The 12901-nt window shown below is 35.3% G+C and overlaps 1 protein-coding gene across 1 annotated transcript; it reads left to right on the plus strand.

The window, feature by feature from the left end:
* The first annotated feature begins 3614 nt into the window (after positions 1–3614).
* LOC145063318 (auxin response factor 1) lies at positions 3615–9213 on the plus strand. Its single transcript, XM_079010908.1, has 14 exons — positions 3615–3861; positions 4396–4519; positions 4625–4740; positions 4852–4947; positions 5043–5099; positions 5189–5341; positions 5414–5498; positions 5574–5664; positions 5748–5912; positions 6136–6331; positions 6453–6621; positions 7224–7660; positions 7836–8026; positions 8818–9213. The coding sequence occupies exons 1-14, from the start codon at positions 3802–3804 to the stop codon at positions 8981–8983; spliced, it is 2106 nt and encodes a 701-aa protein (XP_078867034.1). The 5' UTR covers positions 3615–3801; the 3' UTR covers positions 8984–9213.
* The last annotated feature ends 3688 nt before the right edge of the window (positions 9214–12901 follow it).

Genomic DNA, 12901 nt, shown 5'->3' on the forward strand with positions numbered 1-12901 from the left:
TGCAAAAATGACACTTATGAAAATCTTTGGCCTTGTTTTTCACTTCTTGAACATAAAGACTCTTAGATCTTTGAAGTATGTTGTTTATTATGTTTTTATTTATGTATCCTTCACACTTTAGCCATAGATCTCGAGATATAACAAATCATATCACATTTTCACAACACAAGCCAAAGAAATCACATATAACATGCAAACACACATAGATCAACACATAACACTTGTATTCTCCCCCCAAAAAACAAGTAAAACTGAAAACAAGGGGTTATGAACTCACCTTGGGTTTGTGGTTTCGGTTTTGAAGAAGAATGGAAGAAGATGGTGTGGTTTTCGGCCTTAGACACTTCCTTGAAGAGAACTTTCAAACTTAGAGGTTTTCTAGGAAGTATGATTACCAAATAAAGTCACATAAGGAGTTGTTCTTAGCTTAAGAATGGAAACCAAGACTTATGTATAACAATAACTTACCAATGATGGTGATATAAGTGAAAGATCTTCTTGGAGCCACATTAATTTTCGAGATTTTGAGGGAGGTAAGAAGATGTTCTTGAAAGGTTTGAGAGAGTTTGAAATGAAAGTTGAAGGTGGTGAGGGTGTGTGTGTTCGGCCGAGGGTAGAAAAGAAGAGGGAAGAAGAGAGAGAGTGAGGTGATAGATGCATGGGGATGTGAGAATGGTGCATTATTATCGTACATACAATTTTGAGGTGTCACCCCACCTCCCCTTAATCTCCCATTAATCTCATTTCTTTTTTTTTTTTTTATCTTGGGCCGAAATGGGCCTAATGAAAAAAGATATGGATTAATTTGGCCCACTTTTGGCCTTGGTTCGAAACTATGAGGTTCATAGAGAAGGTTTTCGACCCATTGGGCTCCTTTGGATAGTTCATGGCCTAATTAGTATAAAATAATGGGTTTTTTATGGTCCATTAGGGTTAATTTGTTTTGTTATGGCCCAACAAGGCCCATTAAGAAAAATTCAATTCATTTTGGATCCATTATGGCTCAACATGTTAGGTTTCATGAAAGTGGGTCCAATTAGAGCCCATTTAAGGTTTCTAAGCCCAAAATAGTCAAATTGGAAACTTATTGGTCCATTGGGCCCAACAAGGAAATCCTAGTCCAAAATGAACTTATGCTGGGATTCTTAGTGTTTCCAGTCTTTTGTTGACCAATTGAAGTGTTTGTATAGAGTTTTTGATGGAGTTATGTTGTCATTGAATAAACATCAAGCATGCTTTCAATTTTTTGGTTACAATGGCTATCATTGTTATAGTTACAAGGATATAGAATTTCCTAGTTGTGACATGCACTGATCTATTTGGATGCATAACGGTACCTTATTGAAGGAGAAGGGGGTTAAAACGATCTTGATATGTGAAAAATTGAGATCTGTTGAAAAAGCTTGCAATCCTATCTTACAGCAATTCCTCCACATCACCTAAAGCCAATTTCAACATGTTTACACCAACAATATAAATAAATTGGTTTGAACATGAATCAACAATATAAATAAATCGGTAGACTCACCGTCGATGGCTGTGGAGGAGGCGGTGGACCTCAACACCTGCGTCTGCCCTGACACGTCGACAGGCACCACTCCTTTTTCTGAGAAATCAATGACACCTACAAACCCATATCGCAATATACAAATGTGAAATATCGATCAATTGTTTCAGAGAGGAACAAATACATGAAGAGATAGATGAATAACAAATACAATTCAACCTCTTCTTCCTCTTGTTCTTCAGATTGATCACCGAAATTTTTTTGCATCATCAGATGCCTTTTCTCTTCCCCCGCCATTATTTTCATTGTTGGCGGCCACGCCCAAGACAACAGGCGAATCCTGAAGAAGAAATCTAAGTGGTGGAATGGGTATGAGTAGTATTTTGGGGAAGAACATGACACCAGAACAGGAGACGTTATCTAAAACTGTTGATCTAGCTCCTTACACTAGTGGGGATGGGTCGATCCTCAGCTTCATCTCCACAGGTGGGACGTCGAGTCCGGATAGAAAATCGACAGTGGTGTGGTTGATAATCGGTTGAGAGAAACCGAGAAAGGAACGAAGTAGAAGAAATCGGATGAAAGAAGATATTGGATAAGAGGCAGTGGGAAGGATTCGAAGGCGGTGACCGTAGTAAAGTTAGAATAACCATGGTGAAGTTAGGTACAATACACCAAAACGACCAAAAATATAAAAAACAAACGTAAACTGAAGTAGAGAAAGTAGGACCAAAATAGACAAAAAAAAATAGGAACTTTACTATTGCTAACTTAGGACATTTTTAATATATATATATATATATATATATATATATATATATATATATATATATATATATATATATGTATTAATAATATGTATAATTTGAAAGGACTAGATGATGTTTTTCCAAATAAAATGTTTTGCACCTAATTTCTCAATTTGGATTTATTTAAGCTTTTTATCATTATCTTATATGCTAAAAATATTGCAGCTTTTTGTTAGCGTTTTAAAAACTGTTTTAAAATCTATTTTTAATTAGTTTGTTATTAATTTGCTTAACATACTTTAAAATCAACGATTGCAGTTATATATTGTAAATTTATAATTTATAATTTATAGTTAGATAATTGACATAATTCTTTAGAAAATTTAATTATTTATATTTCCATATTCAAATCAATATTTAAGGGCTTGTTCTTTTATTTGGTATCTACATTTCAAGACACATTATAAGCTTTCATATTTATAATCAAATAAGGAACATATATAGTTGATATTTTTTTTATATAATTATGTATTTTTGTGCAGTTAATCTATAATCGAATAAAGGAAATATTATTTGAAAATTTTATTTATATTGTTTATTTGTTTCTCTATGTTGATTTCCGATTATATATTTATGTTGTTTATGTTATTAACCTTTGAAATAGAAATATGGATGTTGATGACGAGGGAGATGAGACTGAAGTATATGATATGCATCAGACTAGAAATATATGACTTAGTTATGAGATGAAACTGTTAAGTAGTTAAAACAAAATATGAAATGAATAATTAAAAAAAATTATTATGGTTGTTTAAATTATATTTTCAGTGTTGTAAAACTAGAATTATTTAAATTTCAGTTTTGAAAAACTTTTTTAAGTTTAAAAATCAATGTATTTATATTACTATTTATTTTAACAACTTGCAAACGTTAATAAAACAAATAATTTTCTTCTTATACATTACAAACATTTGATCCGACAAGAGTGCATACATCTTATCTCTTAGAAAACAAACATCATTTTAATTTGTTAAGTATTATCTTCTTAATTTTCTTTCTAATTATCTTTCAATCCTTTTCAAATGATGATAAATATATTAAAATATAATTAATATTATCTAAATATAATATTTATCACCTTTTCATATGAATAAAAATATAAATAGAAAAAAAGAATAAAAATATAAGTAGAAAAAAAAAGTTAGGATAATATTTAAATTTTCACTAATAAATTATGTTATTAACTTATTTTGGATGGAGAGTTATTTTAAGGCGAAACAAAATATACTATTGTATAAATTTAATAATAAAAGAAATTCATTTTATTTATTTATTGATGTTTTAAATACTGTGTGTGCAGGGGTCGTGTCGGCTTCAACCAGGCAAAGACCATCAATAATCCATCATCTTTAATCTTCCCCTTTTCACCTTTACTCTTTTCTTCGAAACCCTAATCATTTACTATAACACACATCTTTCTATCAACTCCTTCTTTGATCCTCAATTTTTGCGTTGGTTAGATTGCGATTGGTGTGGATATGTTGGATGCTGTGGATTCTCATTGATTTTCCGTCACTTTTGCTTCAATCTGTGGGCACATTCATTGTAAGTTGTTCATATGTCCCGTTGATTGTTTTTGATTCTAGTTTGTTTCGTGTATAATAACTTTTTTATTCTTTTAGAGCTGTTGAAATTCTGTTGACTTAAATCTGAATACAATTAACTTCGATTTTTGTTCCTTCAAATTTATTTCATTGTTGTGTCCGATCTATTGTGTCTGGATATCATGTTTGATCTGCAATCCACGGATATACGTTTTTCGGTGTACCTCGTATGGAGTATGGTAGATGGAAATGATGGATGTAGTCGGGTAGGTGAAGATACTTTAGACGATAGTAGGTGAAGATACTTGTGAATCGGCTCACTTTGTGAAGAGATTTATCTGAGTCCAATTAGGAGCATACGATTCACCCATGAAACATTCAGTGCTTTCTTGATGATGTTGGAGGTGGAATACCAGTGTCTTACAGACCATATGTCTTGTAGTAGACTAGTACTTTTTGATTAATGTTATGGAGTTCTTTTTGATTACATACTGACTACCACTCTGGTTATTCTTTGTGTTTGTGTTTGTTACAGGTACTCAATACAAGACTGTGCTTCAGTGCTCACACTTTGTTATATCTAGTGTTGCTCCCTAAATTAAATTGTTTCTTCATGGCACATGTTGCTGCTACTCATTTTCCTGGAGGGCCTCAATCAGGTTATAACTAATTATCTTTTTAAAAAATCGGTATCAAACACATATGCATATCAATACAGTAATTCACATATGTTTGTTATATAATATAATACTCATGTTTTTCAGGATCCTCTGGTGATGCCATATACAAAGAATTGTGGCATGCCTGTGCTGGCCCTCTTGTCAATGTCCCTCGTGAAGGAGAACGTGTTTATTACTTCCCTCAAGGCCACATGGAACAGGTTTGTTATATAATTTCCTTTCAAGGCTTCATTTTTAAACTTTTGATGTGAATCTTTTCTTTTTATTTCAAGACCACATGCAATGACACAGAATTTTGGTTATTCTTACAGCTTGAGGCTTCCATGCATCAAGGATTAGACCAGCAGCTCCCATCATTTAATTTACCAGCCAAAATACTATGTAAAGTGATGAATGTTCACCTTCGGGTAAGTCAGTGAGGGTAGTTTAGTCTTTTTCAGAGAGTAATACTCATAATCCATTTGGGTATTCAAGTAATTCAGTTCTGGAATCATTTTTTCAGGCTGAACCAGAAACTGATGAAGTTTATGCACAAATAACACTCTTGCCTGACACAAATGTGAGCTTATTAAGTTATATGTTAAGAATACCATTTTTCTTTTTCTTTTTTTAGTTCAAAATTTATTTTTATGTTCTTTTGTGGATCAGCAAAATGAGGTAACAAGCCCAGATCCTCCACTTCCAGAACCTCCTAATTGCACTGTCCACTCATTCTGCAAGACACTTACTGCATCTGATACAAGCACTCATGGTGGATTCTCTGTTCTTCGTAGGCATGCAGATGACTGTTTGCCCCCACTGGTAACATTTACCATTTTACCCTTCTGTTGGTTTTTCTCTTCCATGCTTACTAACTTTGAGTTTTGTAATCAGGACATGTCCCAACAGCCACCCTGGCAAGAACTGGTTGCTAGTGATCTTCATGGCAACGAATGGCATTTTCGTCATATTTTCCGAGGTTGTTACCCTTTTTGTGACTTTTTCTCATAAATTCTGTTGACTTGTTGACTGATTTTGGATATAAAATTTTCAGGTCAACCTCGTCGTCACTTGTTGACTACTGGATGGAGTGTGTTTGTTAGTGCAAAAAAGTTGGTTGCTGGTGACGCTTTTATCTTTTTAAGGTGAGTTGTATGAAGAATAACTTGAATTAGTGATTAAGTTAATGATTTTCAATAAGTTAACATTATGACCATATTGCCCTCAGGGGGGAAAATGGGGAGCTACGCGTTGGAGTAAGGAGGCTTATGAGACTTTTAAACAATATGCCATCATCTGTGATATCAAGTCATAGCATGCATCTTGGTGTTCTTGCTACTGCCTCTCATGCAATTGCAACTGGAACCCTTTTTTCAGTTTTTTATAAACCAAGGTATTCATTAATCATTAGCCGTAGTTTATTTCTAATTTCTTTATGAATGGGTGGAAAATTAATATTTTAGTTTGACAAATCAATCAGCAGGAATAATTAATATGGAAAGAACAATTTGCTGTTAATCATCTTAATTGTTATTGGTGGTTTATATTATCAACAAACACGTGATTATGATCATTTATCTTTATAATTTGCTAAATTTGGCACTATTTGTGATCAGAACTAGTCGATCAGAGTTCATTGTGAGCCTTAACAAGTACCTTGAAGCTCAAAACCATAAGCTTTCAGTTGGAATGAGGTTTAAAATGAGATTTGAAGGTGAAGAGGTTCCTGAAAGAAGGTTTAGTGGGACCATAGTTGGTGTTGGAGATACCGCGTCATCAAAATGGCTGGATTCTGAATGGCGATCCCTAAAGGTGCTCAGAATAGCATCCTAATTTCATTTCTTCTTATTACAAAATGTATTTTGAAAAGTCTACCCAATTATAGCAATGTCATCTAAATTCAAAAAATGTGGAATGTTTTTGGCTACTTCAGGTTCAATGGGATGAACCCTCATCAATATTACGCCCAGATAGAGTCTCACCTTGGGAACTGGAACCACTTGTAGCATCCAACACTTCATCAAACCCTCAACCTCCACATAGAAATAAGCGGGCCCGCCCTCCCGTCTTACCTTCTTCCATGCCAGATCTTTCCACACTTGGTATTTTATTTAACTCATCTGTTATGCATATCACATGACATGACAGAACAGGTTGTACTGCGTTTGGCATGCATTGTACTGTGACTGAGACAGGTGTCAATGGGACAAAAACTACAACTTCTGGTCCTGCCTAAAAAGGTAGGACAAGATGGGACAGAGACTCAGCTCTTGGTTTCTTGTATGTGCAAAAGACAAAAACGCCCTTCTCATCCTTATCATTGAAATAGCCCTAGAACGCCTATCCAGTCAGTCAATCCTCTCCATTCCATCCAGTCCAGGAGAGTCTCTCCTGGACTGGACTAAACTGGATTGACGTGACTGGACAGGCTTTCTAGGGCTATTTCAATGATAAGGATGAGAAGGGCGTTTTTGTCTTTTTGCTCAGACAAGAAACCAAGAGCTGAGTCTCTGTCCCATCTTGTCCTACCTTTTTAGGCAGAACAAGAAGTTGTAGTTTTTGTCCCATTGACACCTGTCTCAGTCACAGTACAATCCATGACAAACACAGTACAACCTGTCATGTCATGTCATGTCATGCATAACAAAAACACAAGACTTTCAAAATCATTTGTTCCTAATTTTCTCTCAATGGAAATTTTTAGGGATGTGGAAACCGCCTGCTGATCGCCACTCAGCATTTCAATATTGTGAGCCACAACGTGGGCGTGATATTTACCCATCAAATAATGTCAACAGTATCTCCCTGAGTTACAGTGAAAATGGTTCTATGCCACCTGTTTCCACCACATCTATTCAATGGTCAAACTTAAGGGAGCCACTAACAGAATCATTTGAACATGTGGCTAATAAAGAAAATGGTGAAAAGAGACAGAGTAATGGGTACAGACTATTTGGAATCGAGTTGCTTGAACACTCAACTGTGGATGAAACTTCACCCGTTGGTATGGGCATGTCTAGAGGAATGACTGAGGAATTACGAATATGCCCTCTAGATACAGAATCTGATATTCCTTCAGCAAGCTGTGAGCCTGAGAAATCTAGTGTGTTGCATACTAGACAAATCCGTAGCTGCACTAAGGTATGTTTTCAGTTGTTCAAACTTTAAATTGTGATTGGTTCAGTATTTAATGTGTTTGAAAAAAAATATTGAATGTGATTTTTGTCATTTTATATATATATATATATATATATATATATATATATATATATATATATATATATATATATGATGTAGTATTTATAAATCCTTGCAGGTTCATATGCAAGGAATTGCTGTTGGTAGAGCTGTAGATTTGACACAATTTAATTGTTATGAGGATTTACTGAGCAAATTGGAAAATATGTTTGAAATTGAAGGTGAACTTCGTGAAGTACCAAAAAAATGGCAAGTTGTATACACGGATGTCGAGGATGACATCATGATGGTTGGAGATGATCCATGGCAGTAAGTTATATACATATCAGAGTTAACACAGAAAGAACGACTTAACAGATGAATCAAGGAAGTTTGACATTCCCCATTAAGTCCCAACTTTTCACAATTTATTTTTTGTTCTTTTTTCTCATATTTTCTAAACATACAAAAAAAGAGTAAATCACATTTTTGGCCTCAAAAAGTTTTTTCTGTGCAAAAACGGTCCTTATATGAGGTTTTTTTTGTAACCAAGTAAAATGAATATAATTGTTGGGCCAAAATTGCAAAAATTAGCTATGCTTAGGGACAAAAAATAGTCATTTTACTTGCAACGTCCTAAATGTTACAAGAACCTCAAATAACAACCAATGTTGCAAGAGAAAATGTTTAGGGGCCAAAATTGCAAAAGTCAGCTATGTTTAGGGACCAAAAGTAGTCATTTTACTTGGTAAAGGGACCAAAAACATTAAAAGAACCTACTCAAATAACGACCAAAGTTGGACAAGAAAACTTTTGGGGACCAAAATTGAAATATCAATTATACTTGGGGACCAAAAATGTAATTACAAAAAAGATTTACGTAAAGTAGAAAATGTAAGGTGGACTAGACAAGCTATCTAGGACTATTTTCGATGACAGATGATGTGGAGGGTATTTTTGTCTTTTACCCAAGCAAGAGATCAAGAGTTGGTAAAAAAATTGCTATTCTTGTCGTATTGACATGCATCTCGATCCATTAATGCACACCAAACACAATACAACTTGTTCTTTTAAGTCGAATATTTAATGTTTTTTGTTTTTTTTATTTTTTAAATGTGTAGTGAGTTTTGCAATATGGTGAGAAAGATCTTCATATACACTACCGAAGAAGCCAAGAGGCTTTCCCCAAAAATAAAACTTCCAGAAAACGATGAAATAATACAAGGGAAACCGGCTCAAGATAGCACCGAAGAACATTCATCATCAAATGAAGGTTCTGGTTGCTGATTTTTTTTTTCTAAAAAAATATATATTCTAAGAGTAAAAAACAATTTTTTTTTTCGGGGGACCTTATAAGGGTCTGATCTTGTTAAGTTTAATATGTTGTTTTGGGTTTACCCACATCTATCCTACAAAGAAAGAGATAGAGTAGTGTGACTAGTTTCTAACGTATTTTATATTATTTTTGATATACGCTGGACTGTTGATTTCTGTATATATAGTACAAATGTTGTCTAGATTGTCTTTTATGTAATTTTTGCTCATTTTTCTCTTGTGAAAATGGAAGATTTGTTGAGCAAACAAGTATTTAGTTTATTAATTAGTTGTACATTCTTGACTTTGGGGAGGATCGATCATAAAAATGGCTACCATTTAGATGAATAGGCAAAATGATTACTAATTTGGTAACTTGATTACTGAAGGTGATATCATGCTATCATGTAGTGATTTTCTTTGTTGCTTTTTTAAACAATTATGGTATGTTTTGGTGCTTTGCTTAAACATTGTTTTTTGAGGTTATGTATTCCCGACACTTGCGATAACTTTTGTTTTAGGATGGTATCATGGCATGTAGGTAGGTAACCCTTGTGTTTCTAGTTTTGCTAGTATTTTGTTGTGATTGAGGTGTTTCTTGCGGGAATGGTTCTATTTCAATGGGTGCTAGAGTGTAATACGTAAAGTTTCTTTAGATTTCGAGTCAGTGTCGTAAGATTAATCATGCTTATTCGTGTTATTGTTGCCAATGCTTCTGTCTCTACCTATTTTGTAAAATGATCGATTTCTGTAATATAGTTCAATACATATCGATTGAAGGCAAATGGGTAACAAGCTGCGCCGCTAGCTCTTTTTGGATAGCAAAACCAATTCTTTTGAAAACTACATTTGTGGATCTAGGAGATATGACATTAGAATGCATGACCCGTTGGACTCTATTGAGGAGCTCCACTGCATCTGGTGCGAGAAAACCAAATGTATCAAATGCAAAAGGAATAAACACATGTTGATTTGCTATACATGCATTCTGGTGCTTTACCACCTTGCACGCATCGGCTTTCAAAGCGGCATGCCCAGTCGTGAAACCCCCGCTCCCCAAACCAACGAGAGGAGAGACCCCAGTAAGATCCACGCACGCATGCTTCCCTCATATCCAAACAAAGACCAAAATGTCAGCCGGTCTAAGTGTGGACCTTCCATCCTCCAGGTCCGTCAAAAAGTTCACAGGCGCTTCTTTCTTCACCAAAATACCAGCACGCCGACAAGCATCAAAGAGAACATCCCGAACCACATCATGTCTATACTTGAAACCAGGGAGCTCTATACAATGAACCGCGTGTTCCCCAAAGGTATCCAAACATGCCTTGCGACAAACTAGACATATCTCGTCAATTGGGAATATGGGAATCATGAGGTGGTAACGAAGGATAGTTCGGTACTCCACAGGAGACATATGTTGGCCAGGACCATCAGTAGGGATAATTAGCAGAAAATCCTGAGCATGAGGCGCCCGCAGACACTCAAAGACTGCTTTCTGTCTAACAGTCATGTCAAAGTCGACTTCCATATCTTGGACGATTTTGCTAAAAAGGGCACACGCCAAAGCTTTTTGGGATTTAGGGGGGGGGGGGCGGTGTCCTTATTAGTGAAACCGCTACAATCAAATCCCGTAATCGTATTGCGAAGACGAGTCATAGCACATAGGTAATCCAAGTCCATACCACATACGCCACTGTCACGTAAGATGTGGTCTTGTAATGCCCAAGATTGGGCCCTCGAGGCTACAAATGCGTAGGAGGAAACCTCGTAGGCCGAGTACAAACCCAAACCACCGAAACGAATACGTAAGGAAGCCAGACGCCACTGAATGTCTCCAAAGAAGGGCCTCCACAAACCACCATATCCTCGATAGACCTGCGTAATCCTTTGTCAAAGAATAACGCTGCCTCTTCTATGTGTATCGGCTGGCATGTCCTTAAACCAAAGAAAAGTTTTGCAATACCCGTACATGATCGAAGAAAAAGGAGCTCACTCTGTGGGTCACATAGTTGTGGAAGAAGGCACATCAAATCAACAACATTGACCGCTCTCTTCATGGCCAGCCCGCTAATAAACCCTGGGTCTCTGCTAACAGCCCCCCCCCCCCCCCCCCAAGGAGCTTCACCCCCAAAGAAGGTCTCCCTATATCTGTTGGGAATAAATCGGCACGAAGCTTCCTACCATCACAGGCGGGCCAAAAAATCTCCGTTTTCTTGATGTTCAACTCCAAACCCAAACCTGGACTATGCAACCGAATTATGTTCAACACTCTAGCCACCTCCTCTGAATCCCCAATGACAGTCCCATCAATTAGAAACTTGATTTTTCTAGTTGCTTCTAGAAAGGGTCAACTATGTCAAATCTGAAATGCTACTGACCATTATGTTTGCTAAGATTCATGGAACCGGTGTGTGCTGTTGACACTTTTTTCACATTTTAAGATTGTTTTCTCGACAACATTATACATAGTTGGCCAGTAGAATCTTAACCTTACAATTTTTTTTCTTGCGAGTTGCGATTGTTTGCAAGCCAATGTAGGCCCCGACTAATCCTCAATATGTTTCCATGATGAAGTATTCAACTTCCTTTTTTTGTTTAAACATCTTAGCCATGTCCTTGCTTGTATATGATTCCTTTCTTAGATCATATTTTGGTGCCTTTACTCTTATTTTCATGGCTTCTTCTTCATCATCTATTACTATGCCATCTTCGAGGCATATGATGATCGGAGATCCAATTTTTTTCTTCTTCGTTAGTGTTGTGGTTTCGTTTCTTTGATGTATAGAGAGTCAACTCGTCCTATGTATTTTTTTATTGTTTTTTTCTTTCGATTTTATGTAATTTTGTGATGAAATCAGCTAGTTAATGTTTTCTTTGGTATATATTCTATCTCATGATTAGCCATCTCAACTTCACATTTCACTATTTTACCTGATTTCTCAACTTTCAATAGTATTTCATTTATTGGTTCATTTGTTAATACTCGCACCGGATGGGATTGGAAATATCTTCTTAGTCTGCGTACTGTGTATACTATGTAACTGTTGGGTTTTATTCAAAATTGTTTTCCTAAAAACGCTAAAAACGGAAACGAAAACTTTAAAATTGTGAATAAATTTAAATCATTTTAAACTACCAAATGAATATTTTGCAATCATAGAAATATTAAATCAACTATAAAAGTAAAAAAATATTACAACCTTATAAAACTTTAATTCTCAAGAGAGATCGGTAGTTGATGAAGTGTGGCAAAAACTTCAAGGTAGAAGCTCTCTAGAGGTATCCACCAAATAAGAGTAAACCGCTAAAACATTCTAGTCTTCACTTGTATTAAGTTGTTCTTAAGCCTTAAGACAAATACCAAATAAGTCCAAGGACAAGCAACTAATAGCCTCTTAGTTCATGCACCAAATAAGTCTAATGGGTCTCATTAAATTTAATTTGTATGAATTCTAGGAATACGATCATTTCCATATTTGACTTTACTTTATAGTTAATATCTTGGAGAATTTGATTGATGTTGTGATGTTACATAGAGTCTCTTAACTTGATTAATTCTATTCTTAAAGTCTCAATATTTATAGGTTATCCTTAAATGGAAGGGCTTAGTTTTTCAATGAACTCATTCATTCAATCATATTTGATTACAACTTCTGAAGTAGCTGTGTATTTTGATTATGTAGTAGACTATGCATTTGGGCTTATTTAGTCATAAAAATCATGCATGATCTTAATACTTTATGTTAATTTTATCTTAAATAATGAACCAAAGGTGCTTAATTAGCTTAAATATTTCATTTTCAGCAACAATGAAATGCTCGGATGGAAAAGGAAGCGGATTTAGCAATTGGAAGCTTGGATCTTGGATTTTAAAGAAAGAAGGATGTTGTT

Source organism: Lactuca serriola, chromosome 7 (assembly GCF_051521515.1).
Source record: "Lactuca serriola cultivar US96UC23 chromosome 7, Lser_US96UC23_V15, whole genome shotgun sequence".
Classification (NCBI taxonomy): domain Eukaryota; kingdom Viridiplantae; phylum Streptophyta; class Magnoliopsida; order Asterales; family Asteraceae; genus Lactuca; species Lactuca serriola.